A 20,753-nucleotide genomic window follows, 5' to 3' on the forward strand; every position below is an offset into this window, starting at 1 on the left:
GAATGACTGTTTAATGAATAATTAGACTCGCCGGTAGTTGAATTCTTGTTACTTAGGACTTTGTTGTCTAAAATTTAGCTTTGCTCCTAAGACTTTCATTGGGGTGTATTCATTTTTGCAACATGGTCTTGAATGAATTTGTTAGGAAAAATACTTTTTTGTGTCTGCAAATGAACAAAACTTGTTTGAAATCAATGGTCTGCATTTGTGGGAGAATTTTGCAGTATAGTGTCCCATATAAAATGTTGATTCTGAAAGAAAAGTAAAGGTTTTCTGACAAAATATGTTGGGGTGTACTCATTTATGCTGAGCACTGTATATATTGTTCTGGTACATGCCGCATTAGTCTTTTTTTTTTGGTGGGGATTCTTTTACTTACCTGTGGTGTACTGAGCTTCCTTTAGCTTTTAATTGCTGTTGGTGTCCTTAGTGGGAAACTTTTCCTCAGGACAGAGCCAGAGTCAGCAATAAAGAACTTGACACTTTGTCCACAAAAAAAGGAGAAGAATGTTTTTGTGTTTCTTTCCCTCATCTAGATGAAATGTGTACCTCCATCATAGTCTTTGCAATTATTATACAGGATTTATATAGCACCAACAGTTTGTGAAGCACTTTACAATATAAAGGGAGACAGTAAAGTTGCAGTACAATAAAATACAAGAAGGTTAAGAGGGCCCTGTTCATAAGAGCTTACAGTCTAACAGGGTGGGACAAGTGGTACAAAAGGTAATAACTGTGAGGGATGGGCTGATGTAAAAAATAAAAGTTCAGTTGTTAGATGGAGGTGGGATAGGCTTCTCTGAAGAGATGAGTTTTCAGGGATCACCTAAAGGTGACCAGAGTAGGAGGTAGCTGGACTGATTGAAGTAGAAGGTTCCAGAGGATTGGAGAGAATCTGTCGAAGACTTGGGGACCAGTATGGGTGGAGGAAACAAGAGGTAGAGAGCAGGAGGTTTTGGGAGGAGCGGAGAGGACAGTTTGGGTGATATTTCAAGACTTGGTGATTTAGCTCGGGGCAGATTTGTAAATTACTTTGTATGTTATTGTTAGTATTTTGAATTTAATTTGCTGAGCAATCGGAAGTCAGTGGGGGAATTGGCAGAGACGTTGCCATACACTGAGTGGTTAGTAAGGTAGATGAGTCTAGCAGCAGCATTCATGATAGACTGCAGAGGGGATAGCCTATGGAGAAGGGAGTTGCACTTGTCAAGGTGAGAGATAACCAGGGAGTAAATGAGTAGCATGGTGGTTTCATTCGTTAAAAAGGGGTGAATTTTAGAGCTGTTACAGAGGTAAAGTCTACAAACGTTTGACAGCTATTGGATTTAGGGCAGAAAGGACGGCTCAGAGTCTAGGATTACACCTAGCACCCTCGCATGAGGGGAGGAACTTAAATTTGTATTATTTATCTTTATGGAAAAGTCAGAGGTAGGGCAAGGGCAGAAGGGAATATTACAAGCTCGGTTTTAGAAAGATTCAGTGACATAGAAATGGTATTGGAAGCCATTGGAAGTTATAAAGTGACTAAGAGAGAAGGTATAGATAGAGATAAGAAAGGGTCCAAAAGCAGAGCCTTGGGGGACCCCTACAGAAAGAGGAAGTGGAGCAGAGGAGACAGAGTAGTAGGTAACACTGAAGGAGTACTGTGGTAGATAGGAGGAGAAACATGAAACAGAAAAATCTTGGAGGCCAAGTGAGCGGAGTTTGAGGAAGAGCATGTGGTCAACATTATCAAAGGCCGCAGAAAGGTCTAGTATTTTGAGTACAGAATAGTGGTCTTTGGTGTTAGCAGTTAGAAAATCAGTGAGTTGTGGTAGGGCAGTTTCTGTGGAGTACTGCGAGCTAAAGCCGGACTGTAAGGGCTCAAAAGGTTGTTCTCAATGAGGTAGGTGCTCAGATGGTTGTAGACTAGGCATTCTAAAAGCTTACAGGCAAGGAGATAGATCTTAAGTTATTCAGGCTGGTGGGGTCCAGTGAGAGCTTTTTAAGTATAGAGTGGGCCTGCGCATGCTTTTGAAGTCAGGAAGGTGTCAGTAGAGAGGGAGAGACTGAATATGTGGGTAAGAGAGCATACATTAGAAACAGAGGGTGACCGTAGTGGTTGCAAAGGAATGGGATCCAGGGAACAATTGGCTAGCTGGGCATCTGCAAAGTGCTAAATAAGTGATAATCACTGTGATAAAGTGCAAAGCAAAAAAGGGTCTTAAATGAGGATCTATACAAAGTGCAAGTACACACATGTGCAAAACACGTCCATGCAAAAAATTGTAGATGTAGGTGCTTCAGTTGTCACTAAATTCCTGAGGAAGTCACGTGTCCAAATCGTGACGTAACACGTAGAGCGCGGTGATGCACATTTGGTCGGCGCCATCTTGGTACTCCTATTGACTGCAATACACCCATAGCATATGGGAAACTGCTTATTTGAATTTCAGCAATTGTGAGTGTTTTCTTGGCGTTTTTGCTTTATATTGACTAAATAAGAGTTGCACTATGGAGGTCTCTTCTGTTTACTCCCTTATGGCCTTGATTTAATGGTTCATATTTGAGTTCTTGCTGCGGTGACCACCATTAGAAGGGAGAACTTAAAACGAGGAGCCATTGGAGCCGGGTTCATTTAAAGCTGCATGGTGTGGAAAAGTGTTGCTGTGTAAAGCGTTGTGGCCCTGAGGGGTCTCGGTAAGGAGGTGAGGGGGCATTTTGAGTATTTACGGATAGTGATCCACCTGAGTGTTGCACAAGCACAGGAAGTTTTTTTTGGAGTGACAACTGAAGCACCTACATCTACAATTTTTGCATGGACGTTTTTTGCACGTGTGTACTTGCACTTTGTATAGGTCCTCATTTAAGACCCTGTTTTGCTTTGCACTTTATCACAGTGATTATCACTTATTTAGCACTTTGTGTAATTTATTTAATAATTTATTTGTTATATTTATTAGCGCTTCACCATCATTATTTATTATTAACCACCTTCATTTCTTTCAAATTGTTATTATTTATTAATAGGCACAAGTTGTAGCTTTTGTTTTTCGTTGGTGTATAAACTAACCATAAGTTTTTTTCATAGTTGTATATGTTCATATTTTTATTTAGGAACTGGAAGAGAAGTACAGAGAAGCTCAAATGGGAGCCCAGCATTTGGATATTCAAATGAAGCAGAGTGAACAGGTCTATGAAGAGAAAGTCAGAGTAAATATATTCTGTGGTTTTTTTTTTTCAACTTTGTGTACCATTTCCTGTTAAAATAGAACTAAAGGCAAAACTTTTTTTTTTTTTTTTTTTAGTTTTGAATATGGGGGGGTGGATTAGAACACCTGTCGAGTTTTTACTGCTGTGCCCCAGTTAGGGAGATTTATGCTCTCTATTTGTCCTGTTTACCATTATCACTGAAAGTGAAACCCACAAATTTTGGATTGTCTCCAGAAAAGTCATAAAGGGAAAATCTTCTAATGGGAACATTAGTTCTGGTGACCTTGGGGTCCCCCAGAAATTGCCTTAATTTGCAGGGTTTTCTATTCACTTCCTGTTTGACTATGGGACAGGAAGTGAAGGTAAATCTCAATGGGACAAAGATGGCGAAAATAAACCTTACAAGGGCTGTAACCCCTCCCTTCCAAAATGGGAAGAAATGTTTTGCCTATTGTTCTGCTTTAATTGTATAGTTGAATTTCTCTGGTAGTTTTTTGAAGTCAGACAACTATAAAACATAACATGATATTCCCCAACAGAATTTTGAAGCACAAATTAAGAAGGACTTTACAGAGAAGGAGTCTCTTGAGCAACTTCGAATAAAAAATGAAGAGGAATCTTGCGAAAAGAATAGATTCCTCAGTGAACAGAAGGCAGTAAGTAATACTGGAAAAGTGTTGTGTGGCTATTGATTTGAGATTGAAGCAAATACCATCTTGGAACTTTCATTGGCCTCTTTGGAAAAACAGGTTTCCAAGAAACCATTCGTCTAAATTCCAAAAGAAATAATTTAAGATCATTTAAATCTTGCAGATGATCAATGCATTGGAGTCAAAGATCAAGTCACTGGAACAAAGATTAGCAGAACTATCAGAAGCCAACAAATTGGCAGCAAATAGCAGCCTTTTTACACAAAGGAACATGTGAGTATCAGATATGATTGGAAATCGATCTAAAGGAAAAACAATTGTGTGTATCAAGGCTTATAACAATCTATCTCCCCATGCCAGCTACTTCTGTTGATGAGAGAGCAGAGCGCAAAGGAAAAACAATTGTGCGTATCAAGGCTTATAACAATCTATCTCCCCATGCCAGCTACTTCTGTTGATGAGAGAGCTGATACAGATGCTCACAGAAAGATCTTGGATTAACACAGTGCATCATAGCACTAGTAAATTTAGGGCTCCCATATACTAGACAAGGTGTGTAAGAGTACTACAGATTTAAATATTGCTTTAGTTAAAGCACCGCCTATCCTTTCTTTTTTTTTTTTTTTTTAAATGAAAGAAAACAAAACTAAGCAAAAATACCAAACCAAGACGCAGCTCAGCAGTTAAAAAAAAAACAAGGTCAAATAACAGCATGCCCATACATACTAGTGCAGTGATAAATGGAAAGGACCTGTGTCCAGAGAAACATGACACAGAAATTATATAATTACAAAAGTTTCAAAGGCATAGTTATATCAAATGACCTCAGAGCCAATGGCAGAAAGAAATTATGTACATATAGAGTAGCCGTATCATGGGAAGCTAGCCAGGGGGGACCATACCTTATCAAACTTGTTAGGGCATCCCCTACCCCCTATCTTTAGTATCAGATTGACTTGTGACAATTGCTTCCCAGTATACATCACATAGCAAACATAAAGTCACATTTTGTGAATACTTCATGAACTAGCAGGTCTTGTAAATGTATGTGATATACTTATGTACATGATTCCTTTTATGTGTATGTATGGGTAACCCTTTATCAATGTGGGTGTCTTAACTTAGCCTCTTTTACAGGAAAGGAAAGAATGCAAAGACCCAATTTTATAGGCATCTGTGTTAATGTTATGATTTTAGGAAAGCTCAGGAAGAGATGATTTCAGAACTTAGGCAACAAAAATTCTATTTGGAGACCCAAGCTGGGAAAATTGAGGCTCAAAATCAGAAACTGGAAGAACAGCTAGAGAGGATTAACAATCAGGAACATACTGACAAGACACGGCTTCTAGAGCTTGAGACGAGACTTCGTGAGGTAATTTTTTCTGAAATATGTTTAACAAATATGTCTGTGCTTCTACTGTCTCTGAGGAAGTACACTTGTAACAGTCCCCATGGTCCAGAAGAACTCATTTTTATAACTAGATCAAATGATCTAACACTTGAAGCGGAGTTCCACCCAAAAGTGGAAGCTGCACTTGTTCGTCTCCTCCTCCCCTCCACTGCCATATCTGGCACCTTTGGGGGGGAAGGGGGGAGCGGGTACCAGGTTTTGAGAGGTACCCACTCCCACTTCTGGCTCAGTTTGCCATGGTGAAGTGAGCCAGATGTTTGGCCCCCTCCTTCCTCCCGCAGTCTCCTGGGAACTTTCACAGGTCCCAGAAGACTGCCGGACGAATCAGGAGGTGCAGAGCGACTCATGCATGTGCAGTGGGCACCAGGCTGTGAAGCCGCAAGCTGTCACAGCCTGGTGCCCACAGTTGAGAAGCCGGCTCCGTGGAGGAGAGAAGGGACGATGCGGGCGAGTACATCGCTGTATCCTGGGACAGTAAAGCGTGTTCATTAAAAGTCAGCAGCTACAGATTTTTTTTAATCTAGAATTGACAATCACTGACATTTCAGTGCCTCTCTACATTTTCCAGCCACTACAAGAAAGGTGTATGAAGACAAATATTGGATAAATGAATAAATCTAAAATGGAACCAATCAAGTAAATTCACAGTTAAATGTTTTTATTTTTTTTAAATGTATAGTAGAGTGCAATATACAACTGGTAAAACATTTTGAAATATGATGTTTAATGTTCAATGTACCAGCGTGATGGGGATTTCCAAATGCTATGTTTGCAAAATAGCATGACTCATAAGAATAAAATACACAGTTTATCACTAGCCAAAGTTTTTTTATTTTGCCAGCCACATGTACTAGGTGACTAGAATAAGAAGTGTCTAGGTTAGACAACATACAGCGAGGAACAGAAGTATTTGACACCCTGCGATTTTGCAAGTTCTCCCACTTAGAAATCATGGAGGGGTCTGAAATTCACATTGTCGGTGCATTCCCACTCTGAGAGACAGAATTTAAAAAAAAAAATTCAGGAAATCACATTGTATGATTTTTAAAGAATTTATTTGTCTTGCACTGCTTAACATAAGTATTTGAACACCTAAGAAACAGCAAGAATTCTGGCTCTCAAAGACCTGTTACTTTGCCTTTAAAAAGTCCACCTCTACTCCACTCATTAATCTAGCTTAGTAGCACCCATCTGAGCTCTTTAAAGACACCTGTCCACCCCAAAGTCAGTCAGACGCCAACTACTACCAAGGGCAAGACCAAAGAGCTCTCAAAAGACACCAGAGACAAAATTGTGGACCTCCACGAGGCTGGAAAGGGCTACAGGGCAATTGCCAAGCAGCTTGGTGAAAATAGATCAACTGTTGGAGCAATTGTTAGAAAATGGAAAAGGCTAAGGATGACTGTCAGTCTCCCTTGGACTGGGGCTCCATGCAAGATCTCACCTCGTGGGGTATCACTGATGATAAGAAAGATGAGGAATCAGCCCAGAACTACAAGGGAAGAGCTGGTCAATGACATGAAGAGAGCTGGGACCACAGTTTCAAAGGTCACTGTCGGTAGAACACTACGCCGTCATGGTTTCAAATCATGCATTGCACGGAAGGTTCCCCTGCTCAAGTCATCACATGTCCAGGCCCGTCTGAAGTTTGCCAATGACCATCTGGATGATCCAGAGGAGGCATGTGGTCAGATGAGACCAAAGTAGAACTTTTTGGTCTAAACTTCACTCGTCGTGTTTGGAGGAAAAAAGGATGAGTTGCATCCCAAGAACACCATCCCTACTGTGAAGCATGGGGGTGGTAACATCATGCTTTGGGGGTGCTTTTCTGCGAAGGGGACAGGACGACTGCACTGTATTAAGGAGAGGATGAATGGGGCCATTTATTGTGAGATTTTGAGCAACAACCTCCTTCCCTCAGTCAGAGCATTGAAGATGGGTCGTGGCTGGGTCTTCCAACATAACAACGACCCGACGCACACAGCCAGGATAACCAAGGAGTGGCTCCGTAAGAAGCATATCAAGGTTCTGGAGTGTCCTAGCCAGTCTCCAGACCTAAATCTAATAGAACATCTTTGGAGGGAGCTGGAACTCTGTGTTGCTCAGCGACAGCCTCGAAACCTGACAGATCTAGAGGAGATCTGTGTGGAGGAGTGGGCCAAAATCCCTGTTGCAGTGTGTGCAAACCTGGTCAAGAACTACAGTAAACGTTTGACCTCTGTAATTGCAAACAAAGGCTTCTGTACCAAATATTAACACTGATTTTCTCAGGTGTTCAAATACTTATGTTCAGCAGTGCAAGGCAAATAAATTCTTTAAAAATCATACAATGTGATTTCCTGAATTTTTTTTTAAATTCTGTCTCTCAGAGTGGGAATGTACCTACAATGTGAATTTCAGACCCCTCCATGATTTCTAAGTGGGAGAACTTGCAAAATCGCAGGGTGTTCAAATACTTTTGTTCCTCACTGTATTTGTCTCTTTTTTTCCCTGCTAACTTGTGTAGTCACTACCAGGACTCCTACTTTCAGCAATAAGACTGTAGAGAGTCTGTGAATAAAAAGGAATGTACATATTCTAGCATTGTAAGCCTACTCATGCAGATACATTTAATGCTTCAAATATGAAACCAATTTATATATGCAGCTGTTTTGATTATTCATGTTGAACTCTAGCATTACAGGAAACTACAATGATGAAAGAATGTGTAGATTTTGCTGTGCAAGCTAATCTTACCTTGGTCTTCATTCTAGATTAGTCTGGAGCATGAGGAACAGAAGCTGGACCTGAAGAGGCAGTTAACTGAACTGCAGCTGGCGTTACAGGAAAGGGAATCTCAAATTGCCTCCCTACAGTCTGCACGGTCTGCTCTGGAAAATCAGCTACACCAAGCAAAAACTGAGCTGGAAGAAACCACTGCAGAGGCTGAGGAGGAAATCCAAGCCTTAAGGGTAATCTATCCAGTTATCTATATATCTAGAAAAACAGTACTGTTGCATCAGGGAATAGCTAAAAGCTATTATTGTATTTTTTTTTTCCTTTATTTAGTCACACCGAGATGAGATTCAACGCAAGTTTGATACTTTGCGGGACAGTTGTACAGTGAGTAATAATTACATAATTTTTAGTGTCCCTTTTTCCTTTTTACTAGATACCCTTTGTGCATTTCCCACAGTCTTTCTCCTTTAATGTGGTTGTAAAACGTAAACATTTTATTTTTTCATCAATGCTTTCTTTTGCATTAAGGTAAAAATTGTTTAGGTAAAAATATCACTCCCTCATTTACCTGAGCCCTCACTCGATCCAGTGCAATGCCCATCTGCAGCGGCTCTCTCCTTTTCTTTCCGCTCTCACAGGCTTGGCCAAGAGTAGCGGGAGCCTTTGGTTCCTAATATGTGAGTCAAATCTTGTGATGAGGGGGCAGGGGCCAGGACAGAGTCTCCCTGTCTATGTCAAAGGACACAGGCAGCGGGGCTTGGGATGGACAAGCAAGTGTGCCACGATAGGAAACAGCTTCCTATGGTGGTACACCAAGAAGAGGAGGAGCTAGGAGCGCTGGTGGAGGACCTGAGAAGAGATTTCGGGGCCTTCGCACACAGCAGGTGAGTATAAATCTGTTTGTTATTTTAAATAAAAAAAAAATTGCATTTAGAAAAAATAGCATCTAGATTCACACTAGGCTGTGCTCTGAAAAGCGGTCTGCTATTATGTAATCAGGAGGTGATCCTGTTACCTTCTGAATGCCTGTGTTTCGGCAGTCTTACCAAGAAACATCTTGGAGGGAAGGATATTAATGGAGAATGCAGAAGTAGGGTGACACCAGATAAACTGTAAGAAGCGGTCCTGCAGCCATATGTGTCTGGCACCTAAGACTGCAAACTTTTATATGATAGTGTTCAGAGTGACGGTGAGAGGTCCCTATACAGTGAATGATTAACATGAGAACTTGAATGCTTCAGGAATTGGAACCTTTTACCTTTCTGGTTTTAAAGTGGTGTTAACCCCATTTTTTCAAAACTTGCTGACAAGTATCATAAAGTATCATAAATGTTCCCTCCTGCCTGTCAGCTGCCAAGTACAATGAGCTTGTCAGCACAGTAATATGTAGTACACAAAAGTGAAAAAGTATTTGCCCCCTTCCTGATTTTTTTTTTTTGCACATTTGTCACACTTAAATGATTCAGGTCATCAAACAAATTTTAATATTACACAAAAATAACCTGAGAAAATACAAAATGCAGTTTTTAAACATAGATTTCATTTATTAAGGGAAAAAAAGGCATCCAATCGTGCCTGGCCCTATGTAAAAAGTAATGCCCCCTCTCTGAAAAGTCTGACAGTATTTTGCATGGTATGATAATGCAGGCCACACATGGGTCGAATTCCGGCATAATTGTCTTTTGAAAATCGTAATGAAGAATTTTTGTTTGACTTTCACATCATTAGTGGGCCGCAACATCAGCCGATTTTCATGCAGCCTCCAAATTTGACTGATCAGGAATGTTGAAAATTTTTTTAAAAACAGCTTGGACTTTGAAGAAGGGGACATACCCCGAAAGCTTGTCCTCAAAATTGTATGTTAGTGCAAATAAAAAAAGTATCACGGACAGTACTCAATTGTTTCTGTTGCAAATGCACTAATACGGCTACAATCACCTCTAGCAAAATGGAAGATACTGCATATAGCCGCATAAAGAAGCAGTTAACCAACCTAATCACAAAGGAAACACAGATCAACAGTGATATTTTCTTTTTCTCAAGATGCAAAAAGAGGAATCTCATACCACAAGGCCTCCGGATTAAAAATCCTTGCGTAAATACAATCAACTCTCCTTATGCAGAAGGACTTTGCAGACGCACCAGCGAGAGATTAAGGAATCACCTCATTCACAAACTGTATGGAAAAAGGGTAACTATCCGGATACAAAAGCAGTCTTTGTTTGAAACCCTAACATCATTGGACCCTACCAACATTAACCAAATCAAGAATGAATTGGAAACTTTACAAAGACAAACACAAAAACTTGCCATGAATGGGAAACAAAAAAAACTTCAGAAGCTTCACCAAGAGCAGACCCTTTGGATACAACCTAAACATAAAAGCAACCCAACATCTACACCTCTTACCATCAGTGACCTGGAATCTAATCTGGAATCCCAAGGGATCCCTTGTGTAAATGCTGACCTGACTGAAAATGTGGATATAACAGGAACTTGGAATCATCAACTTGTCAAATCATAAACTTTCCGAACCAGAATTAACCATCCTCTCCAAAGGCCTTACATTCTGCCCAACCACCAAATTGGATCATTTACAATTATTGTCAGATATGGAGGATTTTTTCAGGAGACTAAGGCTCAAAGAATATTTCCACAATAATGAAAGGAATCCTAGGACAATGGAGTGCTACACAAAGAAAAAGAACAGCTGCTTCACACCTCCACAAGGACACAACCCCAAACTGGACACCTATATTGATAGCTTCAGATTGCGAGCTACATCCCTGATATCCACCCAGCAAAAGAAAATTCTGTACAATCTTTCACCACTAGAGCGAAGGGCTATACAAGATTTGCGTAATAATCAGGCCATCACCATCAAACCAGCGGATAAAGGGGGAGCAGTTGTTGTGATGGATACAAACAAATACATACAAGAAGGCCAGAGGCAGCTGGAAAATGCTATTTACTATAAAAAAACTGGATTATGATCCGACCCAGGACTTTACAAAGCAATTAAAAGGTCTCATTAAAACACTTCCAGCCCACCTACATTCAGAACTTATAAATGCGATTCCGGATCATCCAGAAATCGGGGACTTCTACATGCTGTCCAAAGTCCACAAGCCAGGAAATCCAGGCAGACCCATCATAACAGGTATGAATACACTCACCGAACAAATCTCAGGCTTTGTAGAAAAAATTTTAAAACCGGTAGTCATGAATACTGCTAGTTTCCTGCAAGACACAACTGACTTTCTGAACAAGATCAACAACATCCAGCAATTACCATCTAATACACTTCTAGTGACTATGGATGTAGTATCCCTGTATAGTAATATCCCTCACAAGGATGGATTAGCTGCATGTAACAGATCCTTATCATCCTCACCAAACCACAAATACACTGCTGAGGATGTTACACAGCTCATTGAATTCATACTTACACACAACTACTTTGCTTTCAATAAAGACATCTATCTTCAATGTATGGGTACTGCGATGGGAAGTAAAATGGCACCCCAATATGCCAATTTATTTATGGCTGACCTGGAGGAAAGATTCCTGAACAGCATGGAACAAAAACCATACAGATACTATCGCTATATTGATGATATTTTCATCATATGGACAGAAGGTGAAGAAAACCTAAAACAATTTTACTCATTGATGAACACTTTTCATCCATCAATCAAACTAAAAATAGAATACTCAAACACACACCTCAACTTCCTAGACACCACAGTATACATCAGGGATGATACGCTTCACACCTCAATATACAGGAAACCCACTGACAGATGCAACTACCTCCACAGTTCCAGCTTCCACCCCCAACACACGAAACGTGCCATCATACACAGGCCATTAGATACCATTGAATATGTTCTGACCCAAGAGACAGAGATAAACATCTCGGGACACTAGCAGACTCCTTCCATAAGAAGGGTTACAAGGACAAAACTATCAACACCAGCATAAACACAGCCTTGAGAACCCGAAGAGAAAATCTACTTCAGTACAAGGAGAAAAAAAACAAACAACCATGTACCTCTAGTAACCACATACAACCCAGCACTAGAAGGAATAAGAAAAATAATCAAAGATTTACAACCCATCATAACAGAGGATGGAACTCTGAAAGAAATATTCCAGCAACCACCAATACTGGCCTTTAGACAACCCCTCAACCTCAGAAATAAACTAATTAGTAGGAAACTGCCTTCTGATTATGATGTCACAAATAATGGAAGCAAACCCTGCAATAAGAAACGCTGCAAGCTGTGCAACCAAATCAATCCATCAAAAAGTGTCAGACACTCAAAAGGGATCTTTAATATCTCCGGATCATACAGCTGCACCTCCAGTAATGTTGTGTACCTTATCCAGTGCAGAAAATGCAGCAAAGGATCTTATGTTGGCAAAACAGGACAGAAGTTGCAAACAAGGATGAATTTGCACAGACATACCATCAAGGAACATAAAGAAGATGGCCTCTGCACACCTGTAGGACACCATTTCACACAACCAGCCCACACAATGGAAGACCTCAATGTTTTAGTTCTGAAAGGAAAATTCAAATCCAATCAGGAAAGAAAAACTTTTGAACTAAGAATGATAATTCTATTTGACACAAGAGATAACGGCCTTAATTTGGACATGGGATTCCTCACTCATTATCCAACAGTTTTATGACTATTAGCTAGATTGACCCCCTCTGTGTGAGTGTAGTATCCCCCCCTCCTTTTGCTGTATCTTATCTGTAGCCTTTTTTTTTTTTGTTCATCCCTTCTAACATTCTGCTTAAACTTTGTGATTTGTAATAGTACTGCTTGAACTTTGAAGTAGGGGACATACCCCGAAAGCTTGTCCTCAAAATTGTATGTTAGTGCAAATAAAAAAAAGTATCACGGACAGTACTCAATTGTTTCTGTTTAAAAAGAAACAAATTTCTAATCAATGATGGGAGAATTGTGCGATAAATATAACTGAAAAAGAAATGAGCATAAGCTCTGACTTGGAAAGAAAAGAAGATTTCCAGCTACAAAAATTCCTTTCGTTAGCAACATGAGGTGAAATTGAAGGCTTGGTTGGTTGGATTTCGAAATCAATGGGGGCACCATCGGATTACAAAACGTATGAAATTTCTGATTTTCTAATGAAAATTTGTTCAGAATTCGACCCATGTATGGCCTGCATTAATCACTTGGCCCAGAAATTAGAAAATATTTCTCCTCAGTTCTCATGTTGATATTCCCAGAGTACTGTGGAAGTAACTTGCTTGTCTTTACACCAGTGTCAGCCTCTAAACGGTTTATCTAAATGATTGTTGAGAATACAGTTCTGGAGCACATACACATCTAGGGCAGCCAGAAGATAATTTTAAATCTTCCTATTCCCTTGTGGCTACCCTTTTTTTCTTCACCAAATCTGTGGATGGAGCTGTGGATGCTGAGCTTCAAATTAATCAGTCTTTGTTCATGTAGAATACATGGTGGTTTGATAAGACTAGTAGTTTATAGAACAAAGACGTGTATAGGTTTGTTTTGTGCTTTCTTTTATGCTCACAGAAAGTGACAGGGATTGCATTTCTGGCAAAATCAACAGATCCCAATATTTTTCTTTGTTGTGTTGAGAAATCCGTTTCAAACTTACTTGAATACTTGCCAATGAAGGCTCACCTAAACAATCCCTTCAATTTGTACCAAGCAAAGATATATTCGACTCAAATGTAGCTGTTGGTAAATTCTGCTGACCTAAAAGATCATCTCTAAAAAAGATATACAGGTTATGTACTTTTTTTTTAATCTTTTGTAAAATCCGGTCACTCTAATTTCAACTCCTAGGAGTAAATACATAGTTTGTTTCATAGTGGGGTATATAGAACATATTTAGACCTGGTGTAAAAGCATTGGGTACTGTACAAGGCATGTTTGAAGGGATTGGTAAATGGAAAGCAAGAAGGCAATACAACCCTACATGATGTAACAGTTGTGCTCTGTTCACCTTGCTCTCAAGTGTTTGCACATGTTAATAGGGAACAGCATCTCCATTACTATACCTTTAAACAGGGTAATATCTTATTACCTGTGTGCAGCGAGTACAGTGACTAATCCTGAGCTCTGTTTAGTCTCAGAAGATTTCATCGCAGAAAAGAGAACACAAAATTTGGACGCTCTCCACAGCCTTCACACAGGGTAAAAAAGTCACTTGACAAATACATAGAAAATTAGTGTAGTACCAATGATAAAAATCTGTTTTGACACAAGAACAATTATCCTTGTGTATAAAAAAATAAAAAGGGAAAGTAACGGGTGGCTACAATTAGCCATATACAATATCCTATAAAGAACTCTGGTACTCTAAATACAGTATATACACTCACTGGCCACTTTATTAGGTACACTTTGCTAATGCCAAGAAAATACCCCCCCATGCCGTTACACCACCACCAGCCTGAACCGTTGATAAAAGGTAGGATGCATCCATGCTTTCATGTTGTTTATACTGAATTCTGAGCCTACCATCTGAATGTCGCAGCTGAAATCGAATGCCCATTCTCACCTGAAATCAACAAGGCATTTTCGTCCACACAGCTGCCACTCACTGGATATTTTCTCTTTCTCGGACCATTCTCTGTAAACCCTAGTGGGGGTTGTGCATGAAAATCTCAGTAGATCAACAGCTTTTGAAATACTCAGATCAGCCCGTCTGGCACCAACAACCATGCCATGTTCAACGTCACTTAAATCCCTTTTCTTTCCCATTCTGATGCTTGGTTTGAACTTCAGCAAGTCGTCTTCACCACGCCTAGATGCATAAATAATTGAGTTGCTACCATGTGATTGGCTGATTAGCAATTTGTGTTAACAAGCAATTGAACAGGTGTACCTAATAAAGTGGCTGGTGAGTGTAGGTGTGGCTACCCATTTCCTCATGCTGGACCACCCAGAACTTTTCAGATAGCTGAAAATGTGAGCAATAACAATTTGTTTTTTGACATAAGTGGAAGTATAGCATGATGTTTTATACTACTCCATTGACTTTTCTAGATTTTTTAATGTCTATATGGTATCATGAAAAGTGAAGTTTTGTATACATATATTAATAAGCTCCTAAGGCGTTTCAGACCCTGGAGACAGAATGAAAATACTTCAGGGCCTTTTGCTTTCAGGGGAGAACAAGAAATCCTCAAAGTAATAATCTGCTAGTCTATTTATGAAGTGCCTATCTGCCTGTCTCCCCCTCGCTTTCTGTAGACATATACATGGAAATAACAAATCATTAGTTTGTGACATACAAGAGCTTTTATTATTTATTTGCTTACTTAGCTGAAGAAATTTAAAATTTTTTTATGGCCATTGAGGTCATTCACTTCTGGGTTATACTGCTGCCTACAGAAGGATTGTTGTCAGAGTCTCTGCTCCTGATCAACAGCAATGCTGGACCCCCTTAATTGCGAATCATCCAATTTTGATTCAATGCATAGGATCAGCACACCCTTCTATGCTTCACCTCCCATGAAACTTATTCCAGGTCTGCTTCACATGATCAAGATGGAGAACTCTAGAGTGGCACAGGTAAATAAGGTACTCCAACCTGGCAAGACCCCCACCAGATTGTCAGGATCTTTCTCAAGGACCATCCTACTTCTTGGTCCCTGGCTTTAACTATATGGCTGTCAAAACATAGGTTCTAAAGGACAAGGGCATATCAAAGTCAGTGTTTTTTTCGATGCCCAAGGTTAGGAAGTCCACTTCATGCAATGTCTATCAAAAGAAATGGCAAATGTACTTCACCTGATGTGAGTCCAGGAGCTTCTCTATCATGTCTCTGCATTTTATAATCTGTTTCAGAGACCGTTGGCTTCATGCTCTCTTGACTAAGACCTTTGTGCAAGGAATCTCCCATATGGTTTCCCCAGTCCATTGATCCATGACTTTGAATCTGGTTCTCTCCCTGTCTCTCCAGAAGCTGCCGTTTGAACCTAGTAGAAACGTTCCTCGCTCTGCTCTCACCCACAAAGTTGCTTTCCATGTAGCTATATTACTTCTGCATGGTTTGTGTCTGAACTTGTCAGCCTTACCTGGCAAAGAATATTTGTTTTTGGTCTTGAATGGGGATAAGGTGGTGTTGAGGCTCAGAATGTTCTTATTGCCTAAACTTACAAAGTCCAAAAAGAGCATCAAATGAGAGAACCAGGATTAAAAAAAAAAACCTTTAATACTGGTGTTCGTTTAGCAAAACAAAAAATTGCCAAAGTATTTGGGGGTTTAAAGGTATTCCCTTTCTGTAGAGCTTAGTTATGCCAAAAAACACTGATGTTTTTTGGAATAACTATAGCGTAGGTTAATGGAGAGTATTTAGTTCTACTTTAAATATAACATAAACTTCATAAACATGTACCCAAATATGCTACCAAATGAAACTGCTTACTGTCCTGGAAAAAAATCTAAAATTTGTTAGGGTAGGCTACAAACGCTAATGTAGAATTTGGCCTCTTTCCAACAGGGGATGACTATGCTGATTCGCCTGCCAGTGAAATCACAGCAGGGTTTTTACTGTGCTGTATTTGTACAGATCCTTTTATTTATTTTTTGGTCTCTGTTGGCTACAAATTGCTCAACCTTCAGGTCCTGTGACTGAAAATATAGCGCTGTCTACATGGCCTGGGGAAAAGAGTTAGAAAATTTGCCAGATCATTATTTTTACCCAAAGAGCACTGACTGTGCAACAAAAGCTCTTTTGATTAACGGAGAAATTGTTCCAGGTGACATTTTGAGATGAATGAATCCTGTTTGTATCACTGCCCATTTTGTGGGGTGTCTGTGGGCAGCTTTGCCTGAGTTGCTTGGAAGCGATTTTTTTTTTCATCCTAAAAAGGAAAAGGTACTTTTTACTCCATATAATATTGGACTTTCAGTATGCTGTATTTTTATACTGACCTTTCAATGCTGACATTTAATCAGCTTTGCCTTCCCTGTTTCCGCCTTTTTTTCTCCTTAACTAATAATTTTTTTACTTAAAAGTTTACATTATTTTGGACCCAGTGACATCATCCCCTGGGTCTCTGTGTTTCTTTATGCAATGCAATCAGATCATGGCTGGTAGGAGGGGCCAGCCGGGGACTATGCATAGCTTCCTAAAAACGTATACCTTTCAAAAGCCATCAGCTCTTATGCAATTCGTGGACTGGCTTTTGAGAGGAGTTATGTAAAATAAAAAAAAGCTTTGATGGGTGGATATTAGTCTGGGAGAGAGGGCATTCCAATTTACATTCAGAAATGCCCTAAGAAATTTCAGTACAGCAGAGAGCCTTTACAACTGTGCAAGGCTCAAGTTTAGCTTCAAGTTTTGAATACAGAAGGGAAAGGTGAAAACTCCTGTAGTTTTTTTAAAATTTTTTGAGGTCTGTGTCCTGCTGGGGAGACATTCCCTTACTTTTTGTTCTAAATTTTCAGGAGAAAATTAAGCAGGCCAACAATGGGTTGCATGAAAGAAAATTGCTCGGTTTCCCAGTCAGCACAGTCAGTGTTGATGGGGTAACCTCTCCCGTGGAACTTTTGTGTTCTGGCAGTGGGCGGTTTCCCAGCTGTCAGAATACCGTCAGAATACAATGATCACTGCTGGCTGCTATAGCTGTACAACCAACTGCCCATAAATTGAAATTTGTCCGGTCCCTGCCGAAGTAGCTCAATTTCAATCTGTCTATGGTCAGCTTTACATTCTTAGAGAGCGAAACGTGTTAGAGGGCCTGGCCAGAACGGTGGCTGAGGTCATTCCTCAACATTGGACTCCTGGGGTCGGTTGAGCAGCGTCCATCGCTTCACTTGTATTGGCTGACAAATCTTCTGTGGTTATATGGTAGTCATGGCATCTGCACCTTCTCCACATTATTAAGCAGCTGTAATAATTATTGTATCCACCCTCAATGACCCTTTTAGGATTTACAGCTTACCACTTTGCAATGCTGCAAAATTGCTTTTACATATTTGTTGATAAGTCTACTTTAGGATTTAACTACTGAAATTATAAATCACATCCATTGAATATTTTTTTGAATAGGAATCAATTTTCCCTTGTGGAGCACAGAAATCTAGCACTCCATCCTGTGACAGAAATCAAACCTGTGATGCAGCTCAGTAGTATGAGACATACGTTGTGTTTCTTTGAAGACATGCATTGGGGTTGATTTACTAAAACCTGGAGAATGCAAAATCTGGTGCAGCTCTGCATAGAAACCAAAACGCTTCCAGGGTTTTTTTTTTGTGAAAGCTTAACTGAACAAGCTGAAGTTAGAAGCTGATTGGCTACCATGCACATCTGCACTAGATTTTGCACTCTCCAATTTAATAAATCAACTCCATAGTGTCAGAACACTATTCTGACATCACCCAAAAGAAAACAATCACATCTACTTCTGTGAGTTTGTCTTTGTAAAATGAACCATAGCCTTTCTGTCAGTAAGAAGTGTATCGCTATACTTACATTTTTTTTGGTATGCTAGGTTCTGACAGATCTGGAAGATCAACTGAACCGTATGAGCGAAGAAAATGCAGAGCTAAACAATCAAAACTTCTTTCTGACCAAACAGTTGAGTGATGTTTCAGAAGCTGCAGAGGAAATTCTACAACTCCGAAGTGAAGTAGATCACCTGAGACGTGAAATTACAGAGCGGGAGATGCAGCTCACTAGTCAGAAACAGGTATGGTGTTTTCTTCTTTCGGACAAAGTACATGTTTTCCACTTGATCAAAAGGATTGATTTTTTTTTTTTTAACACATTGGTTTTTTATTGAGATTTCAACAAGAACAAATTCTCCAAATTGGCACAAATGGCAGTCTGGGCACATATACTGTACTTATTTGACACATTACAATAATAAGGTAACATAATACTAAATATCAATGCATAGATATGCAACATAGTGTTCTCACCAAGCCTGTTTGACTGGATCCACAACTGTCCAACAACATAATAATATTTATACAAAGAAGAACAATAGAAACCAAGTAGGAAAAGAATAAGGAAGAAATTACAAGAATCGCTGTTGTACTTTTATCAATACGTCTTTCAATGGGCCGACACATTGTGGAGGGTAAAGGTACGTGGAACAAACAGCAAATTTAGAAAATATATTTAAGCCTATAGGCAGGTATCCAAGGATCCCATTCCCGCCTAAATATCTCCATACTTCCAGTACGGGAAGCATAAAAACACTCATAAAAACTAGGCAAATGAACCCTATGTATGACTTCCGACAAGTTAGGTGAGAAATCTAGCCTCTATTTACTTAGTATCGTGAAGCATGCTGCTGTTAGTATATATCATTCGTAGTGGTATGGGAAAGCTTCCTATTTCCAGGCCTAAAAATGCCAATGAGGGGTAGGAGGAGTTAGTATGCCCACAATGGTGGAAATCAAAACAAAAACAGAATTCCGAAAGCTAATTATAGACTTACATTGCCATAGTACATGAAAGAGATTTCCTTTCTGCCCACATTTATGCCAGCATTCAGGAGAAAGTGAAGGGTACATAGTTGCAAACTTAAATGGTGTGAGGTGCCAGCGGTGGGCTATCTTTAAGGCAGTTTCCCAATGAAAAGTAGATGAGATGCTGTGAAGAGTGCTTTAAAAGCTGTCTCCCATTTCTTATCTGTAAAGGTGTGGCCTATATCCTTCTCCCAGTTACAGTAAGTTGGGACAATGATTTGGTCATTCTCAGTTGTGTTTGCATAGGGGTATAGAACCACGAGATCCCTTCTTTGGTGGCTAGGGGATTGTGAATATAATTCCACACCCTGCGATCTAAATGTACTACTCTATCCTTAAAAGTCCGCAGAAGATGATTTAGCTGCATCGGTTTAAATATATCTCTGGATCTTGTTTCAATGGGACATCCTTCCATGTACTATATCCTAGTCCTCTCAAGGAAGCAAGGATGGGCTTAACAAGTTCAAATACCTGCAATGGGAGCTCATCAACTGACATGGACATTGGATCCTGTTGATGTTGTAGGGAATGGCTCCATACTTGGAGAGTGGCTGTTACAATGGGGTGGTGTGGTATATGCACGGGCATGTGAGGTGCCTTAGCTAAAAGCAATGCCCCCATTAATGAGCTCAGAGCATTCAAGAGTCACCCACTGTTTGTCAGAAGTGTAAAACCACGCCCTCATTTAACCTAACAAGGCAGCTCTGTAGTAGACATGGTGTCTTATGATCCTTTCTAGATTTTTAGAGATCTCAATGGGAATGTCTGAAAGATGTCTAAAATGTTGGGTGCTATGACCAGTTTAAATGCCGCTATATGGCCTACCCATGACAGGTCAAAATAAAAGTATTGATTTTGACAACCTTTAATTTTACATTTTTATTTTCTTTCATATACTGTATGAAACACCTTCAACTGAATTTCTGACTTTTTTTTTTTTTTAATTATTTTTAATATTCATAAAAACTGATTAAAATTCATGGCAGGTGTGTGGGGAGAATAAAATGTTTGTATCTGTCACTTCCTGTATGTTAAATTTGTCTGAGCAACAGTAATTTCAGGACTTCATACAAGTGTCAACCGGTAACCTAAAGGAACACTGCAGTCAACTTTGAAAATTAAGACCTTGTGCACAATGGATGTTTTAACGCTCTAGTGGGGTCTGGCTTATTTTTTCTCTGCCTCTAAGTGCCCATGCATGTTAGCCCATGTGTCCATGCACACATAGACATTTAGATAAGTTTAGAAGCAGAAAATAGCCCAGTGCCAGCACATCAAATAGCATCT

The 20,753-nt window shown here is 39.8% G+C and overlaps 1 protein-coding gene across 6 annotated transcripts in view; it reads left to right on the top strand.

Moving 5' to 3' along the window:
- LOC149455085 (citron Rho-interacting kinase-like) overlaps window positions 1–20,753 on the top strand; it is a 207,354-nt gene that overhangs the window by 90,951 nt on the left and 95,650 nt on the right. For all 6 annotated transcript variants that reach the window (XM_089686650.1, XM_089686652.1, XM_089686653.1 and 3 more), the window contains 7 exons: window positions 3,097–3,192; window positions 3,732–3,848; window positions 4,006–4,115; window positions 5,040–5,214; window positions 8,007–8,204; window positions 8,302–8,355; window positions 18,482–18,679. In XM_089686650.1, coding sequence (XP_089542776.1) covers window positions 3,097–3,192; window positions 3,732–3,848; window positions 4,006–4,115; window positions 5,040–5,214; window positions 8,007–8,204; window positions 8,302–8,355; window positions 18,482–18,679 — 948 coding nt within the window. The remainder of the gene's footprint in view (window positions 1–3,096; window positions 3,193–3,731; window positions 3,849–4,005; window positions 4,116–5,039; window positions 5,215–8,006; window positions 8,205–8,301; window positions 8,356–18,481; window positions 18,680–20,753) is intronic.

The sequence above is a fragment of the Staurois parvus genome, unplaced genomic scaffold (assembly GCF_062004578.1).
Source record: "Staurois parvus isolate SC_StPar_1 unplaced genomic scaffold, SC_StPar_1.0 ptg000404l, whole genome shotgun sequence".
Classification (NCBI taxonomy): Eukaryota; Metazoa; Chordata; class Amphibia; order Anura; family Ranidae; genus Staurois; species Staurois parvus.